The 24606-nt window shown below is 38.2% G+C and overlaps 4 protein-coding genes across 6 annotated transcripts; 3 read left to right on the top strand and 1 right to left on the bottom strand.

Annotated features, from left to right (window-relative positions):
* The first annotated feature begins 890 nt into the window (after nucleotides 1-890).
* LOC122722138 lies at nucleotides 891-2968 on the top strand. Of its 3 annotated transcripts, none has more exons than XM_043952071.1 (2): nucleotides 891-2241; nucleotides 2682-2968. In XM_043952071.1, the coding sequence occupies exon 1, from the start codon at nucleotides 1005-1007 to the stop codon at nucleotides 1299-1301; it is 297 nt and encodes a 98-aa protein (XP_043808006.1). In that variant the 5' UTR covers nucleotides 891-1004; the 3' UTR covers nucleotides 1302-2241; nucleotides 2682-2968. The 3 variants fall into 3 exon arrangements, with proteins under 3 accessions (XP_043808006.1, XP_043808009.1, XP_043808008.1); XM_043952074.1 differs by having other exon boundaries at nucleotides 891-2143; XM_043952073.1 differs by lacking the exon at nucleotides 2682-2968 and having other exon boundaries at nucleotides 891-1358; nucleotides 1465-2413.
* An 11444-nt stretch (nucleotides 2969-14412) lies between these two features.
* LOC122722086 lies at nucleotides 14413-15066 on the top strand. Its single transcript, XM_043951740.1, has one exon. It carries the CDS (start codon nucleotides 14413-14415, stop codon nucleotides 15064-15066), a length of 654 nt encoding a protein of 217 aa, XP_043807675.1.
* A 3025-nt stretch (nucleotides 15067-18091) lies between these two features.
* LOC110603233 lies at nucleotides 18092-19162 on the top strand. Its single transcript, XM_021740934.1, has 2 exons — nucleotides 18092-18511; nucleotides 18596-19162. The coding sequence occupies exons 1-2, from the start codon at nucleotides 18092-18094 to the stop codon at nucleotides 19160-19162; spliced, it is 987 nt and encodes a 328-aa protein (XP_021596626.1).
* Nucleotides 19163-19600: 438 nt separating this feature from the next.
* Nucleotides 19601-22078, bottom strand: LOC110603231 (zinc finger MYM-type protein 1). The gene is made up of 3 exons (XM_043951741.1): nucleotides 21010-22078; nucleotides 20252-20895; nucleotides 19601-20167 (listed from the first exon to the last, which is right to left on the bottom strand). Exons 1-3 carry the CDS (start codon nucleotides 22076-22078, stop codon nucleotides 19601-19603), a joined length of 2280 nt encoding a protein of 759 aa, XP_043807676.1.
* Between the last annotated feature and the right edge of the window lie 2528 nt (nucleotides 22079-24606).

The raw sequence follows: 24606 nt of genomic DNA on the forward strand, positions 1-24606 counted from the left end.
ACAAAAGAAAAATTAAAAAAATCTATAATTTCATTAATTTTTTTAAAAGTTTATAATTTAATAAGTGTCAAAATAATAGTTTATCGAATTATACTATTAATAAACAATAATAATTTTTAAATGTTATTAAAAATTGTAGATGTAAAAATTATATTATAAGGTACTATTTTTTCTATTTTATAATTTTTATTATTTTTTTTATCGTCTAAAAATTATTGTTTATTTTTTATGTTAAAATAATATATAAATTCACTATTATAATATTATTTTATTTTATTTTTAAAATATTTTATTAATTATTATTTTTAAAATATTTAAAATATCTATTATATTTAATATAATTTAATATTTTTAACAATTGAAAAATTAATAATTTTTTATATGTAAAAAAATAAAATTAATCAAAATTATGGGACAAATTTAATACAAAATAAATCATATAGCCAAAAAAATCAATAAAACAACTTAATATATATATATATATATATATATATATATATATATATATATATATATATATATATATATTTTGTACTTAAAAAATATGAATTAATAATTATATTTTATTTATTATCAACTCTATTCATCTCATAAATTTTATTTATTTTATTTTTTATATCTATTAAAAAATATAATTTTTTTATTAATTTTTTTAATTATACTATTTTTTAAGATGTTAAGCTTTATTTAATATTAAAAAAATTTTAAAAAATAAAATAAAAGTAAAAAAATTATAATTAGTAGTTTATATATTATTATAATAAGTAATTTATATATTATTATAATATAAAAAAATAAATAATTTTTTAAAGTAATTATTAAAAATAAAAATTATAAAACCAAAGAAATAATAACAGTAGCATCAAATTAAATCAGAAACAGGAGTTAAACGTAAGCTTGTTGTTTTTGTAATTTCCCAAATTTTAAATGGGCATTGCTCCATCTACTGCCCTCTTCTGTTATAACTCGTAACCCAGGCAATCTAAAGCCCAAACCGGTAGTAGATGCCGCCGGCTGAATCCACAGCCATTCCAGTGGAGTGCCAGAGGCTGCATCAGGCGCTGTGCGAGTGCCACCGGCGTGTTTCGCCGGGTCTCGGACGCGAAATGTCCTGTCGCCACTTGAATCGTGCCTTGGCCCAGTGCGTCGTGTCTGTGGCTTGTCCTGAAGAGTTGGAGGTGGTTCGCAGCCTTTGTGCTAGCGGCGGGACTGCGCTGAAAAGGTCTCAGTGCCAGCGGGCCCAGCTTTCTTTATCCGTCTGCCTTGCATCCCATCAACACGACCCCTCTCCTGATTCATGAACAAATCTCCCTCTAACGTCACTTTTGTCTCTGTTTCTTTCATTTGCATCTCCACAGGCGAGTTTCTTTTATATAATTTTTAAAAATTAATTTTCAGTTCAAGTTCAATATTTTATATGATCTTTTTTGGTTTCAATTTTATCCTTTTTTTCCCCTGGCATAGATTGCGGAATCTCCAATTCCTTGCGATTGATTTGTTATTCTCCTGTTCCATTACCAGTTTTTAAGAAGAGCAGAAGACTGAAAAGAAGGTGCCCCTATTTGTTTGGTGATTCTTGAACTACTCAGGTCTTTATATTTGATCTATATGAGCAAAAAATACCATTAGTGCAGAAATTTTATTTCGTTCATAATTTGGGTAATTTTTTTTCCCCTGAAGTTCCATAGTTGATTGGATTCTTCACCTTTTTAATTAAATTAGAATTACTGTGGAAAATTCTTTTAGATGCAGCTATACCAGTATACTTGTATTCATTTTTAAGCGTTTGTGAGGGTTTAAAACTCACTGGTAAAAAGTCCATCTCCTGGATACTAAAAAAAAGGAGCTTGTTACCCAGCATTCTCTAGTGAAGTAGAGAAACTAGACATTATATGTGTGATTTATTTATTTATTAATTTATTTTTAAATTCCACCCAATTGTTATGTGTGCTGCAAGACAAAGAGGAGTCTCTTTCCAGATTCAATGCATGGTTCCTGTCTTCTGCAAGGTAAAGTTGCATGTCATTGCATGAGGAGGTACAGCCTTATGACCACTAGTGATGGCGCTAAATTGGCTTTTTGATTCCTGTCTACTTCAAAATGAAGCTGAATCCCTCAGCAATTTTGCATGAGGAACAGTCATGTAAGCAGCAGTAATGGTACTAAAGTGTCTTGTTTGTTGGATTAATGTTATGCAGTGATAGCCGGGGGAGGCAGGAACTTTACCTAGTGCATTTTGTGGTATGCCCAATTTGAAAATTGTATTGAAATTTCCCCTCTTTTTGTTTTGGTTTTTGAACTTTTTATTGCAGTTAACTCAATTTGCATCATGCTTATTGTCACGTTCTTAGAGTATAATTGTGCTTTTAGTTCATCTTTGATGATTCATACTAAGAATTGAGCATTGTCTTTCTATTTTCTCTTTCACTTTAGTAAGCCATCACACTTTAGCATCATTAGCCAAATGCGTAGGTGTTATGGTCTTTGTTGGAGTGACGTTTAGTAGTATTTAGATTTAATTTCATATCAGAGAGGAAATTGTCTATTTTTTTTTACATCTTGGGTGGGCGCCTCAAAAGCTCTTGGCTCTACAATTATAGCCTCACCTAGCTCTTAGAACACATATTAGAATCAATAGCAGCTCTCACCAATATATTCATTTTCCCTTCAAATTCGTACAGGTTCTCTCATAGTGTTCATTGTTTTCTTGGCACCATCATTGACATCATCCATAGTCCCTACAAGAGAATTGTGAGAATCGATAATGGATTTCAAGCTTTCCACAATATCTTCCATCAATCTTCAATATGAGAGGCTGCTACCTTCAACTCAAGCATTTTTGCTTTGGAGATCCCCTCATCAGGTAGCTCTTACATGCACAGGACTTTGGAGGGCCTCAAGCTCTGTCTCATGCTCACTTCCAAACAAATTGACTATCAAATGGAAACCAAGCAACATTACATCTCAATAGAGTGCTATAAAGAGAATACATGCGGCTTGCGTTTTATTTTTTTTTTTTCTTAAAGATAGAGGGAATTCATTGATAAGGCCTAATGGCTAAAAGTAATATATCCAAAATATAAGGAAAAGGCTGAAAAAGTTCAGCCATCTAAGGCCCACCCATAAAAACAATAGATTGGAAATCCGAAGCCTAAGGCCCAAGGGGTAGAAACCCTAGAGTTGCTTGAGAAGAAAGAAACCAATCGTCATCACGTTGGAGAAAGAAGTCCAGTTGTCGCACAGGAGAACTGTGATCCAACTAGGAGCAAAGACGGCTAAGTTGAGGCTGTCATCATCAAAAGATTGCACATACAGAAGAATCCACCTCTTAAGGACTCCAAAATCCCATAAAAAGACTAAACCTTCGATAGCTAAGACTAGGGGCGGAGGGACGGTACGACAACGGGCACGTGCCGTACTGGCGACCGGAAAATACTTTGAAGGGGGATGAAGGTGCCGCAGCGGCGCAGCCAGTGGTGCCGCAGCAGTGCAGTTGCAGCGTTTTGGTTTGGAGGATGAAGAAGAAGGAAGGCGGCTGGAAATAATAGAAGTTTGAATGTTTTTTTTTTTTTTAGGTGTAACGACCCCAAAATGGACCGTCACCGACGCTAGGATTCAGATCGGCTTAAGGCCGCCAGAACCCGTAGCAAGCCTGCTATACTCTCTGAATACCTGTAAACAATTATACATGGTCATACATTTTCTGTGAAAATAAAAACTTTTCTTTGGACCAAGGCTTAACCTGTGCATGCACTATCTCTGTACTCTGTACCCTTGATTAGAACTTGCTCTAACTGGGTTAATTCATACCTGTTAAGCCTGGTTTTTCACATACTCTGTAAAACAATTATATAATAACAGACCATGTATACAACAGATTTCCAACACAAAAATAACTAAGTCAAGCACAATTCTAACTTTATACACAACTGTTACATCTCTTTAAATTTACATGTCCACAAAATTCTATTACAAAACTCTTCTCTCTTCCTGTACTCTGCTGGACTTTCCCTGTACACTGTACACTGAACCTGCAAAACTAGGGTTAAGGGAGTGGGATGAGCTCTATAGCCCAGTGAGTAGAACAGTAAAACATGTCATTAAAGCATGATCTAATGGAATGCATCATAACACAGCCAATCCACATCAAAGGTAAACCTGTCACCACATAGTCCCGGTAACTCTGCCGTGCCAGGGCGTAGAATCGAGCACCTGGTCTTCCTGTTATATATGTATATGTGTATATAACACTTGTGGACTTACCATTGCCGGGGCGTAGTCAAAGGCTCCTGGACTTTACTATACCTGCCAGGGCGTAGTCAAAGGCTCCTAGACTTCTCTATATTTGCCAGGGCGTAGTTAAAGGCTCCTGGACTTCTCTCAGAGACTATTGGATCATTCAGCATTCACCCACATCAACAAATAACTATGCAATGCAACATATTCGTGGATTCTAATGCAATCAACCTACTGCATAACAATGATGCATGATATATGCTAAAAAACATTCCATTTCTCAATTAAAAGAATTAAGTTTAGTTCCACTCACCTCTGGCTATCTGGACTGACTCTGCAGGCTCGACTCTGGAGCAGTACTCACTGCTGCTCTCTCTGGTTCCTCTGATCTGTGTAGGCACAGATAAACTCAAATGAGGGGAACAACTCTATTAAACTCCCCAAGAATTCCCTTAAACTCACTCAAACATCCATGCAAAGCATGCAAGAGAAGGCTGGACAGAACACTTTCGGCGGCAGGTTCGGCGGCCGAAAGTCCTCTCGAGAGACGAAACTCATGCACCTTCGGCGGCCGAAGCTCTACTTTCGGCAGCCGAACCCTTTCGGGGGCAAGTTTCGGAGGCGAAAAGGCACTCCAGAGACGAAAGTCTCTAACCTTCGGCGGCCGAACTCCCCTCCAGAGCCGAAAGTCCAAAAGCTCGGAGGCAAGCTTGGGCAGCCGAAGCCACCTCCTCATGGGTTCGGCGGCTGAATGTACCTTCGGCGGCCGAACCTGAGTTCATCCGCAAGGCAGAAACTTGCTCTGCCTCTCACCAAAAGCACAAAACTCTCTCAAACTCAAACACTCAACTTGCATACACCCAAGTATATGCTCAAAGGGGTCAGAAACTGCCTAAAAACCCCAACAACACAAACACATAACACACAAACAAACTTTTCTCACAAAAAGATAAAAAACTCTCCTTTAACCCTATTCATGCAACTCTCCCCCAAAACCTCAAAAATCTTTCATAAATCATGAAACCAAGCTCAGGATCTTCACTTACCTCTTGAAACCAAGAAGATGAACGATCCTAACGTGGAGTTTTGGAGCAACTCTCCTTCAAACTCTCCAAACTTCAAAATTCAAGTTTCTAACTCAAAACCTTCAAATAAACATAAAAATCAATCAAATCTTTGCATGATTTAATGAAAACATGAAGAAAACTCTAAAAAGAACAGGGTCTCACATCAGCAAGTCAAAGAAACGGTGATCTTATCGTTTCAACCGACTGAGGGCCTTTCATAGGTGGCTGGCCAGACCACCTTCGGCGGCCACACGTGAAACCGAAAGCCATGCATGTTCGGCGGCCGAACCTCAACTTCGGCGGCCGAACCTGGCTTTTCTGCCTTGGTTCATTTCACTCAAAAACTCATTTCCTTATGCTTTAAAACTATGAAACATACCAAAACATTTTAGAAAAACATAAATCTAACCCTTCTAGAGACTTTCGGCATCCGAAACTCCATCGGAAAGTAGAATTCCGATGCCGGACTCTAGCCGGGTGTTACATTCTCCCCCCTTAAGAACATTCGTCCTCGAATGTTCCGAAAACAAATAACTAACACATAAAAAAGAGGAAACTAACCTCAAAACAAATATGGATACTGCTGAAGCATAGACTCCCGCGTCTCCCAGGTGCATTCTTCTAGATTATGGTGGTTCCACAGAACTTTCACCATTGGAATTTTCTTGTTCCTTAGCTGCCTGATCTGCGTGTCTAGAATCCATACTGGCTGCTCTATTTAGGTGAGATCTCTCAGAATCTCCACATCAGGCTCACTCAGAACCTGACTCGGATCTGACACAAACTGCCGTAGCATAGAAACATGAAATACCGGGTGAATTCTCTCCATAGAAGCAGGTAAATCCAGCTTATACGACACATTCCCGATCCTCTGCAAGATCTCAAAGGGTCCAATGTATCGTGGAGCTAACTTACCTTTTCTTCCAAAATGAACCACTCCTTTCATTGGAGACACCTTCAGTAATACCATATTACCCTCCTGAAACTCTAACTGCTTCCTGCGAACGTCTGCATAACTTTTCTGTCTGCTCTGAGCTGTTCTGATTCTCTCTCTGATTATGGGCACCACTCTACTGGTAATCTCTACTAACTCTGGCCCTGCAAGAGCCTTCTCTCCTATTTCTTCCCAGCAAACAGGGGATCTGCACTTCCTCCCATACAAAGCTTCATAATGAGCCATCCCTATGCTAGCATGATGGCTGTTATTGTAGGCAAACTCCACCAAAGGTAGATGCTGCCTCCAAGAACCGCCAAAGTCTAACACACACAATCGAAGCATATCCTCTATGGTCTGGATGGTCCTCTCTGACTGTCCATCAGTCTGTGGATGGAAAGCAGTGCTAAAATCCAACCTCATGCCCATCGCACTCTGCAGACTTCGCAAAAATCTGGAGGTAAACTGAGGTCCTCTGTCTGAGACTATAGACACTGGAACTCAATGTAATCTCACTATCTCATCTAGATAGACCTGTGCCAACTTATCCACAGAATAGTTACTCCGAACTGGAAGAAAATGAGCAGATTTCGTGAGTCTGTCCACAATCACCCATATAGAGTCTATCCTGTTGGACGATGCTGGTAAACCCACTACAAAATCCATAGCTATGTTCTCCCATTTCCACTCTGGAATCGACAGTGGGTTAAGTATTCCAGCTGGTTTCTGATGCTCTAGTTTCACCCTCTGGCAAACCTCACAGGCTGTCACAAACTGCGCCACTTCTTTCTTCATGGCTCGCCACCAATAGACCCTTTTCAGATCCTGGTACATCTTGGTGGCTCCTGGGTGAACACTATACCTCGCATTATGAGCTTCCCTCATAATGTCTTCCTTCACACTGCTCCTATCTGGTACACAAAGTCGACTCCCATAACGGAGGATCCCTTTGCTGTCAAATCTGAACTCTGCACTGTTGCCTGACTGCACAGTCCTGGCAATTTTCATCAACTCTAGGTCCTCGTGCTGTTTATGAGCTATCTGCTCCAGAAACACAGGTATCACTCTCATCTGTGCTATCAACGCACCTGTACCAGACAACTCTAGTTGTAACCCCTCTTCTAAGAGCTTGTAAAGCTCCATCACGACTGGTCTCCGCTCTGCTGCTATATGGGATAAACTGCCTAGTGACTTCCGGCTTAGGGCGTCTGCCACAACATTCGCCTTACCCGGATGATACTGGATTTTACAATCATAATCACTGAGCAATTCTACCCATCTTCTCTGCCTCAAATTCAGTTCTCTGACTCAAGATGTACTGTAAACTCTTATGATCTTATGATCGGTGAAGATCTCGCATTTAACCCCATAGAGGTAATGCCGCCACATCTTGAGTGCAAAAATAACTGCTGCCATCTCTAGGTCATGGGTGGGGTAATTCAACTCGTGCTTCTTCAACTGTCTAGAAGCATATGCAATCACCCTATCCTGCTGCATCAAAACACAACCCAATCCCACTCGAGACGCATCACAGTACACTGTGAAATCATCATTACTGACAGGTAGAGCTAACACTGGTGCTGTTGTCAATCTCCTCTTGAGCACCTCAAAGCTCTCCTCGCACTGGTCTGACCAGACAAACTTCTGGTTCTTCTGAGTCAGTTTGGTCATAGGAGCTGCTATCTTTGAGAAGTCCTGAACGAACCTCCTGTAGTAACCGGCCAGTCCCAGAAAGCTTTTAATCTCAGTCACTGTAGTGGGTCTGGGCCAGTTAGCTACAGTCTCTATCTTCTTAGGATTACCTCAATCCCTTCTGCTGATACTACATGTCCCAAGAAGGAAATGCTCCTTAACCAAAACTCACACTTAGAGAACTTGGCATACAAACCATGCTCTCTCAGTGTCTGCAGAACTATCCTCAGATGCTGGACATGCTCCTCTGCATCTCTAGAATACACTAAGATATCATCAATGAAAACAATAACAAAGTGATCCAGATACTCGCTGAAAACTCTGTTCATGAGATCCATGAATGCTGCAGGGGCGTTAGTCAACCCGAACGGCATCACTAAGAACTTATAATGCCCATATCTGGTCCTGAAAGCTGTCTTTGGCACATCGGCTTCTCTGACTCTCAACTGATGATACCCGGATCTCAGATCTATTTTAGAGAAACAACCTGCTCCAGCTAGCTGGTCAAATAGATCATCAATCCTGGGTAGAGGATACCTATTCTTGGTAGTGACCTTGTTCAACTGTCTGTAGTCGATACAAAGTCTGAGGGATCCATCCTTCTTTCTGACAAAGAGCACTGGAGCACCCCAAGGTGAGGTACTAGGGCGGATGAAACCCTTCTCTACCAATTCCTGCAACTGCTCTTTTAACTCTTTTAACTCTGCTGGTGCCATCCTGTAGGGAGGAATAGAAATAGGTCTGGTACCAGGCAGCAATTCTATCTCAAACTCTATCTCCCTACCAGGCGGTAGTCCTGGAAGTTCATCTGGGAAAACATCTGGAAACTCTCGGACTACTGGTAGCGAAACTGGTTCCCTAACCTATCTGTCTAGCTCTCTCACATGAGCTAGAAACCCCTGACAACCCCTCCTAAGCAAACGACGAGCCTGAAGGGCTGAAATCAAACCTCTGGGTGTACCTCTCCTGTCTCCTCTGAAGACACACTCTGACCCATCCTGGTCTCTGAGGCTAACTATCTTCTCTCTACAGTCCAAAGTAGCACTATATGCAGATAGCCAATCCATCCCTAGAATGACATCAAAATCTGTCAAGTCTAGAACCACAAGGTCAGCTGGAAGGCATCTACCCTCTATGAACACTGGACTGAAACGACAGACTGACACTGCCACTGATGGGTCACACTTGGGTCCACTGACCCAGAGAGGATACTCTAACTCAAAACTGATCAAACCCAATCTCTCTATGGCTCTCGAAGCAATAAAGGAATGAGAAGCATCGGGGTCCATCAAAGCATACACATCTGAACACCCAATGATGAGATTACCTGACACCACTGTGTTCGACGTGTTCGCCTCCTCCTGTGTCACAGTGAAAATCCGTGCTGGGGCTACCGGATTTCTATCTCGGGAACCTGCTGCTGAAGTAGAGGCTGCCCCTCTCCCTCTACCTCTGCCACTACTCTGAGGCATGACTGGAGCTGCTGGCTGTACGACTGGCTGTACCACACTGCCTGAACTCATATGCTAGGATGGTGCCACAAAAGTCATCTGAGGACAATCCCGAGCAATATGCCCTTCCTGTCCACATCTATAACAAGCTGTAGATCCCAACCGACAAGCTCCTCCATGTGGTCTTCCGCATCTTCTGCATACTGGATAAGCTGTGCCAGAGCTTGAACCACTACCTATTCCCAGATTAGACTTGGCTTTATTCCAGAACTTATTCTTTAACCCTTTTGCTCTATCCCATCTCTTGCTGCCTGAGGTTGCTGAACTGGGGGCCTTAGAACCCGAAGCCTGTGCCTTTGACTGTTTTCGAATATTGGCACTAGCTTCCATTTTCCTGGCTGCATCTACTATAGAGTGGAAACTCTCCTTCTCTGCTGGAAGAATCAAGGAAGAATACCTGGGATGCAGTCTCATAGTATATCTCCTTGCCTTCTTCTGATCAGTCTCATAGGCTTGATCCACATACTGAAGCAAATCCAGGAACTTATCTGTGAATTCATCAACACTCATCTCATCTATTTGTCGCAACTGTTCGAACTCTATTACTTTCATCTCCCTGGAACTGTCAGGAAAAGCCCACCCTGCAAATTCATTGGCGAACTCTCCCCATAACATACTGTTCATCCTGGGTTCCACATAATTCTTGAACCATTCTCTGGCCTTCTTGCATTTTAATGTGAACCCCGCCATCTCAATGGCCCTACTATCATCAGCTCCCAACTCACTGGTTATCATCCTAACTGATCTGAGGTATTCAAATGAATCATCTCCCGTGTTGTATTTAGGCGCATCCAATTTCAAGTACTCTGTCATTTTCACCTTACTTCCCCCCAGATGAGCTAGGCTGCTGTATTTGGACTACGAGAGCTACTGGTTCTGGTGGTGGTGGTTCATTTGGCTCTGGGTGTGCTGCACTTGGATGGATAGGGGAGGGTGGATACATCGGATATGGTGGGTAATAAGGAGGATAAGGCATATATGGCATGTATGTAGGATATGGGACAAAACGAGAGTACTCCGACATACCTTCCATTGGATACTCTAGATCTTGGGAAAAAGCTGGATAGCCAAAACCTGAGGCCTGAGCGCCTCCCTGGGATTCTCCCACACCTTCTTCAGATCTACCCATGCCCATACTTTCATCTCTAGACTGCTCAATCTCCATAGCCTCTCTCACTTCTTCTGATCTTTCTCCTCTTACTGTACCTCTTCTGCTCTAGTCTACAGACCTTCTAGGGTCTATTGACGCACCTTCCCTGCTAGATCTCTGAGACCTTGCCCTTGGCAATGCAGGAGGACGAGCAGCTGGTCTCTCACTATCTGGTGGGACTCTAGTCAATCGAGCTGATCGACGAGTTCCTCTCATCTTAACTCTGGAAAACAACACATAATATAGCACTTTAACACAAACATCACATATCAATAATGCACATACATAACTCATGGCATTTCATAACATGAAACAGATAGGACTCAACACCCTATCCTAGTGGACATGATTTCCTATTGTGCTTGACTACCTCTAGCCTCTATGAGCCCGACACTCTCTCTATAGGTCCGACCATGTGAACCTAGGCCTCTGATACCAATCTGTAATGACCCCAAAATGGACCGTCACCGGCGCTAGGATTCAGATCGGCTTAAGGCCGCCAGAACCCGTAGCAAGCCTGCTATACTCTCTGAATACCTGTAAACAATTATACATGATCATACATTTTCTGTGAAAATAAAAACTTTTCTCTGGACCAAGGCTTAACCTGTGCATGCACTATCTCTGTACTCTGTACCCCTGATTAGAGCTTGCTCTAGCTGGGTTGATTCATACCTGTTAAGCCTGGTTTTTCACATACTCTGTAAAACAGTTATATAATAATAGACCATGTATACAACAGATTTCCAACACAAAAATAACTAAGTCAAGCACAATTCTAACTTTATACACAACTGTTACATCTCTTTAAATTTACATGTCCACAAAATTCTATTACAAAACTCTTCTCTCTTCCTGTACTCTGCTGGACTTTCCCTGTACACTGTACACTGAACCTGCAAAACTAGGGTTAAGGGAGTGGGATGAGCTCTATAGCCCAGTGAGTAGAACAGTAAAACATATCATTAAAACATGATATAATGGAATGCATCATAACACAGCCAATCCACATCAAAGGTAAACCTGTCAGCACATAGTCCCGGTAACTCTGCCGTGCCAGGGCGTAGAATCGAGCACCTGGTCTTCCTGTTATATATGTATATGTGTATATAACACTTATGGACTTACCATTGCCAGGGCGTAGTCAAAGGCTCCTGGACTTTACTATACTTGCCAGGGCGTAGTCAAAGGCTCCTGGACTTCTCTATATTTGCCAGGGCGTAGTCAAAGGCTCCTGGACTTCTCTCAGAGACTATTGTATCATTCAGCATTCACCCACATCAACAAATAACTATGCAATGCAACATATTCGTGGATTCTAATGCAATCAACCTACTGCATAACAATGATGCATGATATATGCTAAAAAACATTCCATTTCTCAATTAAAAGAATTAAGTTTAGTTCCATTCACCTCTGGCTATCTGGACTGACTCTGCAGGCTCGACTCTGGAGCAGTACTCACTGCTGCTCTCTCTGGTTCCTCTGGTCTGTGTAGGCACAGATAAACTCAAATGAGGGGAACAACTCTATTAAACTCCCCAAGAATTCCCTTAAACTCACTCAAACATCCATGCAAAGCATGCAAGAGAAGGCTGGACAGAACACTTTCGGCGGCAGGTTCGGCGGCCGAAAGTCCTCTCGAGAGACGAAACTCATGCACCTTCGGCGGCCGAAGCTCTACTTTCGGCAGCCGAACCCTTTCGGGGGCAAGTTTCGGAGGCGGAAAGGCACTCCAGAGATGAAAGTCTCTAACCTTCGGCGGCCGAACTCCCCTCCAGAGCCGAAAGTCCAAAAGCTCGGGGGCAAGCTCGGGCAGCCGAAGCCACCTCCTCATGGGTTCGGCGGCCGAATGTACCTTCGGCGGCCGAACCTGAGTTCATCCGCAAGGCAGAAACTTGCTCTGCCTCTCACCAAAAGCACAAAACTCTCTCAAACTCAAACACTCAACTTGCATACACCCAAGTATATGCTCAAAGGGGTCAGAAACTGCCTAAAAACCCCAACAACACAAACACATAACACACAAACAAACTTTTCTCACAAAAAGATAAAAAACTCTCCTTTAACCCTATTCATGCAACTCTCCCCCAAAACCTCAAAAATCTTTCATAAATCATGAAACCAAGCTCAGGATCTTCACTTACCTCTTGAAACCAAGAAGATGAACGATCCTAACGTGGAGTTTTGGAGCAACTCTCCTTCAAACTCTCCAAACTTCAAAATTCAAGTTTCTAACTCAAAACCTTCAAATAAACATAAAAATCAATCAAATCTTTGCATGATTTAATGAAAACATGAAGAAAACTCTAAAAAGGACAGGGTCTCACCTCAGCAAGTCAAAGAAACGGTGATCTTATCGTTTCAACCGACTGAGGGCCTTTTATAGGTGGCTGGCCAGACCACCTTCGGCGGCCACACGTGAAACTGAAAGCCATGTATGTTCGGCGGCCGAACCTTAACTTCGGCGGCCGAACCTGGCTTTTCTGCCTTGGTTTATTTCACTCAAAAACTCATTTCCTTATGCTTTAAAACTATGAAACATACCAAAACATTTTAGAAAAACATAAATCTAACCCTTCTAGAGACTTCCGGCATCTGAAACTCCATCAGAAAGTAGAATTCCGATGCCGGACTCTAGCCGGGTATTACATTAGGGTTCTTCAAAACAACGTCGTTTTGAAAATTTTATTTAAAAAAAAAAATAAATTAAACGGCGCTGTTTTGTAGCCTTAAATAGGAAAAAAAATAAAAGTTAAAACGTATATATACATATGCAGAAGCCTAAGTTCAACGCCACAACACCAATATCAAAGCAAAGCACGAATATCAAGGCCACAACTCAGCCTGCCTCTGCCAGTCTGCCTGCAACCTGCCTGCCTGTCTCCTCGCCTGTGCCGTCGGAATCCGCCGCCGGTCAGGTGAGTCTGCTTTTTTTTTTGTTTTGTTATTTGTTTAATTAATTAAATGTTCAATTTATTAGGGTTTATTCAATTACAATTAGTGATTAATTATCAATTTGTTGAATAAATTAGTTACAATCATATTATAATTGTTGTGTGTTTTACATACTTTTGAAATTGATGTTAAATTGTTTAAATTTGTTCAATTAATTGAGTATTTAATTTAGGGTTTATTAAATTAAAATTAGGGATTAATCATGAATGTGTTGAATAAATTAGTTACCAATCATATTGTTTAATGTTTATGTGTTTTACATACTCTTGAAATTGATGTTAAATTGTTAATTATGATACTAATTATGTATGTTTGTGTGTTATACATAAATTTAGGTTTTATTTAAATTTAGATATTGAGAAATTTAAATTGAATTTTATATACAAACTATTAAGTTAATTTAATTGTTAAGTTAATTCCTAATCTACTAAACCCTCTTAATTTTTTTCAAGAAAAGAAGAAATCATAATACAATAAAGGAGAATATTGTGGAATGCTTATTTAGTATACTTCTAGTATTCCACAACCAAACAAAAATTCAAAAATAAAACAATAACAGAAAGAAAATTGTACCAATAAAGAGCACTCTCACTGCCCAAGAACGAGTAAAACCCCAACTTCACATAGAAAATTACTTCATTGAAAACAGTAGAATAAAAACAACAAATAAATTCTAATTAAATGTGAATTACTAATAGTAGGTAACCTTTTATACTTTAATTGGAATATACTGTATAATTTTGGTAGGCCACTAACGAATTATGTCAAGTACATAAGAAACTTAAATAGTTAAATTGATAGTCTTTGATGAATGTGTAATTGATTTTAATATTTTATTTGTTTATTTAAATAGGAATTACAATAATGATCGACAAATATTTTACCAAACTACCAAAAAATTCAGAACCTTTAAATTCAAAACCAAAGGAGAAAGTTGCTTTTGTTGAGAAAGAAAGTCTTGCATCAGATGATGATATTATTGGTGATCCTGGACTGCGAAAACCAATTGATAGTTACCCATTTGAAATTATAGATTCATTGAGGAGAAGATACTTAGCTAAAGGCCCTTGTCAACCAGTTGGGCATGAATTTCCATTCACTCTTATTCACGAAAAGAATCGAAGGTTTCAAGTTGCTTGGTTCAAGGATTATGAATGGTTAGAGTATAGTGTATCTAAAGACAAAGTTTATTGTTTATATTGTTATTTGTTTGCAAATAACAATAGAAGTGGGGGAAATGTTTTTATTGAGATTGGTTTTAATAACTGGAAAGATGGAAGACGTGCATTTGTCAATCATGAAGGAAGTCCTGGTAGCTCACATAGTGGTTGTAGAATGAAGGTCGAGCAATATCGTAATCAAAGAGGGAATGTGAATCAGCTATTGGCAAGACAAACTGCTGCTATGGAAGATGATTATCGCACTCGATTGTCAACGGTTGTAAGTGTTGCTCGAATACTTTTAGAGGAAGGTTTGCCTTTTAGAGGACATGATGAATCTGCAGAGTCACTCCACTGAGGTAATTTTCTAGAACATATTAGTTGGGTATGCAAGCGAGAAGAAAATGTAAATAAAGTGATGGGAAAGAATGCTCCAGGAAATAATCAATTGACTTCTCCTACGATTCAAAGGGATATTATTGAATGTTGTGCAATGGAAACGAGAAAGATCATATTGAATGAGCTAGGGGAGAAGAAGTTTGCTCTTTTGGTTGATGAAGCCCGAGATTGTTCAGTAAAGGAGCAAATGTCTTTGGTGTTGAGATTTGTTAATGACAAATGAATGGTTTTGGAATGTTTTCTTGGATTGGTTCATGTGAATGAGACTTCTGCAAAAGTTCTAAAAAATGCTATTGATACTTTTTTTGCCAAGCATGATTTATCACTTGCAAAACTCAGAGGGCAAGGTTACGATGGAGCTGCAAACATGAGCGGTGAATTTAATGGGTTAAAAACATACATTCTAAAAGAAAACAAAAATGCACATTATATTCATTGTTTTGCCCACCAACTTCAGTTAGTTGTTGTGATTGCTTCACATGAATCAGAGAGTGTAGGTGATTTCTTTGAAACATTGTCAATGATAGTGAATACAATTGGAGCTTCGTGCAAAAGAAAGGATTCTCTTCGAGAAATACACAATGAGGAAGTGTTGAATCAAGTGGAGATGGGTGAGATTTCAACTGGATGAGGTCAGAATCAAGAAATAAGTTTAGCTCGGTCTGGTGATGTAATACCCGGCTAGAGTCCGGTATCAGAATTCTACTTTTCGATGGAATCCAGGATGCCGAAAGTCTCTAGAAGGGTTAGATTTATGTTTTTCTAAAATGTTTTGATATATTTCATAATTTTAAAGCACAAGAAAATGAATTTTGGTAGTGAAAAGAACCAAGGCAGAAAAGCCAGGTTCGGCCGCCGAAGGTGACATTCGGCCGCCGAACATGCATGGCTTTCGGTTTCACGTGTGGCCGCCGAAGGTGGTCTGGCCAGCCACCTATAAAAGGCCCTCAGTCGGTTGAAAGGATAACTCTTGCCGTTTTCTTTCACTTTCTGAGGTGAGACCCTATCCTTCTGAAGCTTTTCTTCATGTTTTCATTAAATCATGCAAAGATGTGATTGATTTTATGTTATTTTGAAGGTTTTGAGCTACAAACTTGAGATTTTGAAGTTTGGAGAGGTTGAAGGAGAGTTGCTCCAAAACTTCACGTTAGGATCATTCATCTTCTTGGTTTCAAGAGGTAAGTGAAGATCCTGACCTTGTTTTTATGTTTTCTGAAGGTTTTATGAGGTTTTGGGAGAGAGTTGCATGAATAGGGTTAAAGGAGAGTTTTTGATATTTTTTGTAAGAAAAGCTTGTTTGTGTGTTATGTGTTTGTGTTGTTGGGGTTTTAAGGTAGTTTTTGACCCCTTTGAGCATATACTTGGGTGTATACAAGTTGAGGAATTGAGGTGTTTGAGATTGGGAGAGTTTTGTGCATTTTGGCGTGAGGCAGAGCAAGGTTCTGCCTTGCTGATGAACCCAGCTTCGGCCGCCGAAGAATGGTTCGGCCGCCGAATGTGCTGAGGAGGTGGCTTCGGCTGCCCAAGCTTGCCCCCGAGCCTTTGGACTTTCGGCTCTGGAGGGGAGTTCGGCCGCCGAAGATGCCCCCGAAGGTTAGAGACTTTCGTCTCTAGAGTGCCTTTCAGCCCCCAAAACTTGCCCCCGAAAGGGTTCGGCTGCCGAAAGTTGAGATTCGGCCGTCGAAGGTGCGTGAGTTTCGGCTCTAGAGAGGACTTTCGGTCGCCGAACCTGCCGCCGAAAGTGTCCTGTCCAACCTTCCTTTGCTTGCTTTTCAGGGATGTTTGAGTGAGAGTAAGGGGATTCTTGGGGAGTTTCTTAGAGTTGTTCATAAGCTAGTTTGGTCCCTCATTTGAGTTTATCTGTGCCTACACAGACCAGAGGAACCAAAGAGAGCAGCAGTGAGTACTGCTCCAGAGTTTTCAAAGCCTGCAGAGTCAGTCCAGATAGCCAGAGGTGAGTGGAACTAAACTTAATTATTTTAATTGAGAAATGGAATGTTTTTAGCATATATCATGCATCATGGTTATGCAGTAGGTTGATTGCATTAGAATCCATGAATATGTTGCATTGCATAGTTATTTGTTGATGTGGGTGAATGCTGAATGATCCAATAGTCTCTGAGAGAAGTCCAGGAGCCTTTGACTACGCCCTGGCAAATATAGAGAAGTCCAGGAGCCTTTGACTACGCCCTGGCAGGTATAGTAAAGTCCAGGAACCTTTGACTACGCCCTGGCAATGGTAAGTATACAGGTGTTATATACACATATACATATATAACAGGAAGACCAGGTGCTCGATTCTACGCCCTGGCACGACAGAGTTACCGGGACTATGTGGTGACAGGTTTACCCTTGATGTGGATTGTCTGTGATATGATGCATTCCATAAGATCATATTTTAATAATATGTTTTACTATTCTACTCACTGGGCTATAGAGCTCATCCCACTTCCTTAACCCCAGTCTTGCAGGTCAGTGTACAGTGTACAGAGGAGATCAGCAGAGTACAGAAAGAGTAAAGAGATTTGTAATAGTTTAGAGTGGACATGTAATATTAAAGAGATGTCATAGTTGTGTATAAAGTTAGAATTGTGCTTGACTTAGTTATGTTGTGTTGTAAATCTTTTGTTATGTCCATGATCTATATATGTATATATGTTTTACAGAGTATGTGAAAAACCAGGCTTCACAGGTATGAATTAACCCATCTAGAGCAAGCTCTAGTCAGGGGTACAGAGTACAGAGTACAGAGATAGTGCATGCACAGGTTAAGCCTTGGTACAAAAAAAGAGTTTTTATTTTCACAGAAAATGTATGATCATGTATGAGATTTATAGGTACACAGAGAGTATAGCAGGCTTGCTACGGGTTCTGGCGGCCTTAAGCCGACCTGAATCCTAGCGCCGGTGATGGTCCGTTTTGGGGTCGTTACAGGTGATACACGTTGGGGTTCTCACTACACAACAATAGTTAGACTTTTTGACATGTGGAATTCAGTTGAAAGAGTGTTGTTGGCAATAAACAAACTAGGTGAAAGTCTTAAAATCCGACAGTCTGCTGGGGGTGTATTTGATAAGATGGATTGTTTTCAATTTGTTTTCATTGGAAAGTTCATGATGAAGATTTTGGGAATTACAAATACCCTATCAAAGATTCTGCAAGCAAGAGATCAAAATATAGGATATGCACTCAATATGATTAATGTTGTGAAAAATAAGTTGCAAGAATTGAGGGAAGATGGTTGGGATAATTTATTGAAAGAAGTAACTGAATTTTGTGAAGGACATTCTATTGATGTGCCTAATAATATGGAGAATTTTGTTCATGGTCGATCTCGAAAAAGGCTTAAGGGTGGAGAACCAATGACATATCTTCATCATTTTCGGATCGATATCTTCATAAAGGTATTTACTTTTACCTTATTTTAAAAGCATTGATAATTATTTAATTATATAATATAATTCAACCTTTAATTTATATGATATTAGGTAATTGATGTTATTGCAATGGAAATGGATAAACACTTCACTGAGGCAAATACAGAGCTACTTAGATGTGTAATGTGTTTGGATCCTTCAAATTCTTTTGCAAATTTTGATCATGTCCGCTTATTGCAACTAGCTAAGTTGTATTCAGATGATTTTAGTTCCACTGATATAATTGAGCTTGACCATCAACTTCAAAATTATATCTGTGATATGAGATCAAATGAGATATTCTCAAATATTTCCAATCTTGGAGATCTTGCAAAGAAGATGGTGGAGATAAATTACCACACTTATTTCCCTTTAGTCTACCGACTAATCGAGTTAGCGTTGATATTGCCGGTTGGAACAGCTAGTGTGGAAAGAACTTTTTCGGCGATGAATGTGGTGAAGACTGATTTACGCAACCGATTAGGAGATGACTTACTATCAGACTGTTTGGTGTGTTACTTTGAGAAAGAAATTTTTAGGAGTATCGATTATGAAGTGATTATGCAATCTTTTCAAAACTTGGCGTCTAGAAGAAACCAATTACGACCACTAAAAATTCGTCGACCAAATCCTTGTTAGATGTATAAATAATAGATTTATTTTATTCAGTGAAAAATATTGGATTTGTTATCTATAAAATTATATTGGATCTATTGTGTTGGATGAACATGTTAAATCATTTGGAAAATGTTCATATTTTAGGGATGTTTTGCTAAAATTTCGGTAAATTATTAATGTCGCGCTAAGCCAGTGGTGCCCTACCAAAGGGAAGCTCCTGGCTCCGCCACTGCCCATGCTAATATACTCTTATTAATATGCAGTTTATCGTGTGATTCCCTTGAGTGACTTATCTTAAAAGAGTTTCAAACCAACTGCGGCGTTAGAGTATCATTGTTGGCTCTGTACAATGTCCCCCTTGCCCTAACATGTTTATCCAACACAATAGATCCAATATAATTTTATAGATAACAAATCCAATATTTTTCACCGAACAAAATAAATCTATTATTTATACATCTAACAAGGATTTGGTCGACGAATTTTTAGTGGTCGCAATTGGTTTCTTCTAAACGCCAAGTTTTGAAGAGATTGCATAATCACTTCATCATCGATACTCCTAAAAATTTCTTTCTCAAAGTAACACACCAAACAGTCTGATAGTACGTCATCTCCTAATCGGTTGTGTAAATCAGTCTTCACCACATTCATCGTCGAAAAAGTTCTTTCCACACTAGCTGTTCCAACCGGCAATATCAACGCTAACTCGATTAGTCGGTAGACTAAAGGGAAATAAGTGTGGTAATTTATCTCCACCATCTTCTTTACAAGATCTCCAAGATTGAAAATATTTGAGAATATCTTATTTGATCTCATATCACAGATATAATTTTGAAGTTGATGGTCAAGCTCAATTATATCAGTGGAACTAAAATCATCCGAATACAACTTAGCTAGTTGCAATAAGCGGACATGATCAAAATTTGCAAAAGAATTTGAAGGATCCAAACACATCACACATCTAAGTAGCTCTGTATTTGCCTCAGTGAAGTGTTTATCCATTTCCATTGCAATAACATCAATTACCTAATATCATATAAATTAAAGGTTGAATTATATTATATAATTAAATAATTATCAATGCTTTTAAAATAAGATAAAAGTAAATACCTTTATGAAGATATCGATCCGAAAATGATGAAGATATGTCATTGGTTCTCCACCCTTAAGCCTTTTTCGAGATCGACCATGAATAAAATTCTCCATATTAGGCACATCAATAGAATGTCCTTCACAAAATTCAGTTACTTCTTTCAATAAATTATCCCAACCATCTTCCCTCAATTCTTGCAACTTATTTTTAACAACATTAATCATATTGAGTGCATATCCTATATTTTGATCTCTTGCTTGCAGAATCTTTGATAGGGTATTTGTAATTCCCAAAATCTTCATTATGAACTTTCCAATGAAAACAAATTGAAAACAATCCATCTTATCAAATACACCCCCAGCAGACTGTCGGATTTTAAGACTTTCACCTAGTTTGTTTATTGCCAACAACACTCTTTCAACTGAATTCCACATGTCAAAAAGTCTAACTATTGTTGTGTAGTGAGAACCCCAACGTGTATCACCTGACCGAGCTAAACTTATTTCTTGATTCTGACCTCTTCCAGTTGAAATCTCACCCATCTCCACTTGATTCAACACTTCTTCATTGTGTATTTCTCGAAGAGAATCCTTTCTTTTGCACGAAGCTCCAATTGTATTCACTATCATTGACAATGTTTCAAAGAAATTACCTACACTCTCTGATTCATGTGAAGTAGTCACAACAACTAACTAAAGTTGGTGGGCAAAACAATGAATATAATGTGCATTTTTATTTTCTTTTAGAATGAGTGTTTTTAACCCATTAAATTCACTGCTCATGTTTGCAGCTCCATCGTAACCTTGCCCTCTGAGTTTTGCAAGTGATAAATCATGCTTGGCAAAAAAAGTATCAATAGCATTTTTTAGAACTTTTGCAGAAGTCTCATTCACATGAACCAATCCAAGAAAACGTTCCAAAACCATTCCTTTGTCATTAACAAATCTCAACACCAAAGACATTTGCTCCTTTACTAAACAATCTCGGGCTTCATCAACCAAAAGAGCAAACTTCTTCTCCCTTAGCTCATTCAATATGATCTTTCTCGTTTCCATTGCACAACATTCAATAATATCCCTTTGAATCGTAGGAGAAGTCAATTGATTATTTCCTGGAGCATTCTTTCCCATCACTTTATTTACATTTTCTTCTCGCTTGCATACCCAACTAATATGTTCTAGAAAATTACCTCGGTGGAGTGACTCTGCAGATTCATCATGTCCTCTAAAAGGCAAACCTTCCTCTAAAAGTATTCGAGCAACACTTACAACCGTTGACAATCGAGTGCGATAATCATCTTCCATAGCAACAGTTTGTCTTGCCAATAGCTGATTCACATTCCCTCTTTGATTACGATATTGCTCGACCTTCATTCTACAACCACTATGTGAGCTACCAGGACTTCCTTCATGATTGACAAATGCACGTCTTCCATCTTTCCAGTTATTAAAACCAATCTCAATAAAAACATTTCCCCCACTTCTATTGTTATTTGCAAACAAATAACAATATAAACAATAAGATTTGTCTTTAGATACACTATACTCTAACCATTCATAATCCTTGAACCAAGCAACTTGAAACCTTCGATTCTTTTCGCGAATAAGAGTGAATGGAAATTCATGCCTAACTGGTTGACAAGGGCCTTTAGCTAAGTATCTTCTCCTCAATGAATCTCTAATTTCAAATGGGTAACTATCAATTGGTTTTCGCAGTCCAGGATCACCAATAATATCATCATCTGATGCAAGACTTTCTTTCTCAACAAAAGCAACTTTCTCCTTTGGTTTTGAATTTAAAGGTTCTGAATTTTTTGGTAGTTTGGTAAAATATTTGTCGATCATTATTGTAATTCCTATTTAAATAAACAAATAAAATATTAAAATCAATTACACATTCATCAAAGACTATCAATTTAACTATTTAAGTTTCTTATGTACTTGACATAAATTCGTCAGTGGCCTACCAAAATTATACAGTATATTCCAATTAAAGTATAAAAGGTTACCTACTATTAGTAATTCACATTTAATTAGAATTTATTTGTTGTTTTTATTCTACTGTTTTCAATGAAGTAATTTTCTATGTGGAGTTGGGGTTTTACTCGTTCTTGGGCAGTGAGAGTGCTCTTTATTGGTACAATTTTCTTTCTGTTATTGTTTTATTTTTGAACTTTTGTTTGGTTGTGGAATACTAGAAGTATACTAAATAAGCATTCCACAATATTCTCCTTTATTGTATTATGATTTCTTCTTTTATTGAAAAAAATTAAGAGGGTTTAGTAGATTAGGAATTAACTTAACAATTAAATTAATTTAATAGTTTGTGTATAAAATTCAATTTAAATTTCTCAATATCTAAATTTAAATAAAACCTAAATTTATGTATAACACACAAACTTACATAATTAGTATCATAATTAACAATTTAACATCAATTTCAAGAGTATGTAAAACACATAAACATTAAACAATATGATTGGTAACTAATTTATTCAACACATTCATGATTAATCCCTAATTTTAATTTAATAAACCCTAAATTAAATACTCAATTAATTGAACAAATTTAAACAATTTAACATCAATTTCAAAAGTATGTAAAACACACAATAATTATAATATGATTGTAACTAATTTATTTAACAAATTGATAATTAATCACTAATTGTAATTGAATAAATCCTAATAAATTGAACATTTAATTAATTAAACAAATAACAAAACAAAAAAAAAAAGCAGACTCACCTGACTGGCGGCGGATTTCGGCGGCACAGTAGCACAGGCGAGGAGACAGGCAGGCAGGTTGCAGGCAGACTGGCAGAGGCAGGCTGAGTTGTGGCCTTGATATTCGTGCTTTGCTTTGGTGTTGTGGCGTTGAACTTAGGCTTCTGCAGATGTATATATACGTTTTAACTTTTATTTTTTTTCCTATTTAAGACTACAAAACGGCGCCGTTTAATTTATTTTTTTTTTTAAATAAAATCTTCAAAATGACGTCGTTTTGAAGAACCCTAAAAAATAAAATAAAACATTCAAACTTCTATTATTTCCAGCCGCCTTCCTTCTTCTTCATCCTCCAAACCAAAACGCTGCAACTGCACTGCCCGCACCACCGGCTGCGCCTCTGCGGCACCTTCATCCCCCTTCAAAGCATTTTTCGGTCGCCGGTACGGCACGTGCCCCCTTGCCGTACCGTCCCTCCGCCCCTAAGCATGTGGCTACCGGGAAAAGACAATTGGAAAGATAACACCACTATTATATTTAGGTAAATCATTAAACTATGCACAACATAGCAGCATAGCAAGAGAGGGGCATAAGTGTTCAATAAACAAGCTACTTTTTTAATTCATAGAATGTAATAATTATCATGAGATTGTTAGTCATCCTCTCAGTTGTAGGCAGAGGAAAATGACGGAAAACTTTTAAGAAGTAGATTGTCTGGAAGTCAACAAGTATACTATTACTAGCCATGCTGGGTTAATTTCACTAATTATTTCTCAATTTAAGTTTTGTTTCAGTAATGTATTTTAATGTTATAAAACTTCTTAAATTTTAATTAAAATATCTTTAAAGTTCTTATAATATGCGATAATTGGTTTGCAGACCAGCCAATGTTTGGTTTAGCCTTTTCATTCGACTGATGGCTGATCAACTCTCAAACAATTAAACTTAAAAGAGTGTTTGGTTACCCTTTTCAATCAACCTTAATTTTAGAGTTTTTTTCTCATCAGCTATCAACTCAAAAGACTTTTTATTTTACTTACACCATATTATTTTTTCAATATTTATTAATTACCAAATTTTTATATCAAAATAAATTTCAATATATATTAATAAACTACTTATAATTATAAAATAAATAGAAATATTAAAAAAAATAACTTATATATACATAAAAAATAAAATTTATTTTTATTAATAATCATATTTTTAAATCTTATATGATAAATTATTAATTCTATATCTGTTTTAATAATAGAAAAATTATATAATAATGATGAATAAACAACAATCATTAAACATAATTTATCAAATATTTTAGATGTTTTAGTTGCAATCAATCATCCGCCATCAATATCAACTATCAATTATCAGCTATTAATTGTATCAAAAATAAATCAAACAATCTCTTAGTAGGAGTCTCTTTACTTAAATTAGTCTCCGTATTACTCAAATGGATCTCTTAGTTGTTGAGAGGGTTGTCCAAAAGCAGTATATAAGGCATGCCCAGTAAAACTTACAAGTAAACCAGATATAGAAATGGCAACTAAGGTTGTTGTTTCCATTATTATATAATTTCAAGACCACAATGGATCTATAATAAGATCATAAGTAAATCAGATATAGAGATAGTGATTAGGGTTGCTATT

The sequence above is a fragment of the Manihot esculenta genome, chromosome 16 (genome assembly GCF_001659605.2).
Source record: "Manihot esculenta cultivar AM560-2 chromosome 16, M.esculenta_v8, whole genome shotgun sequence".
NCBI lineage: Eukaryota > Viridiplantae > Streptophyta > Magnoliopsida > Malpighiales > Euphorbiaceae > Manihot > Manihot esculenta.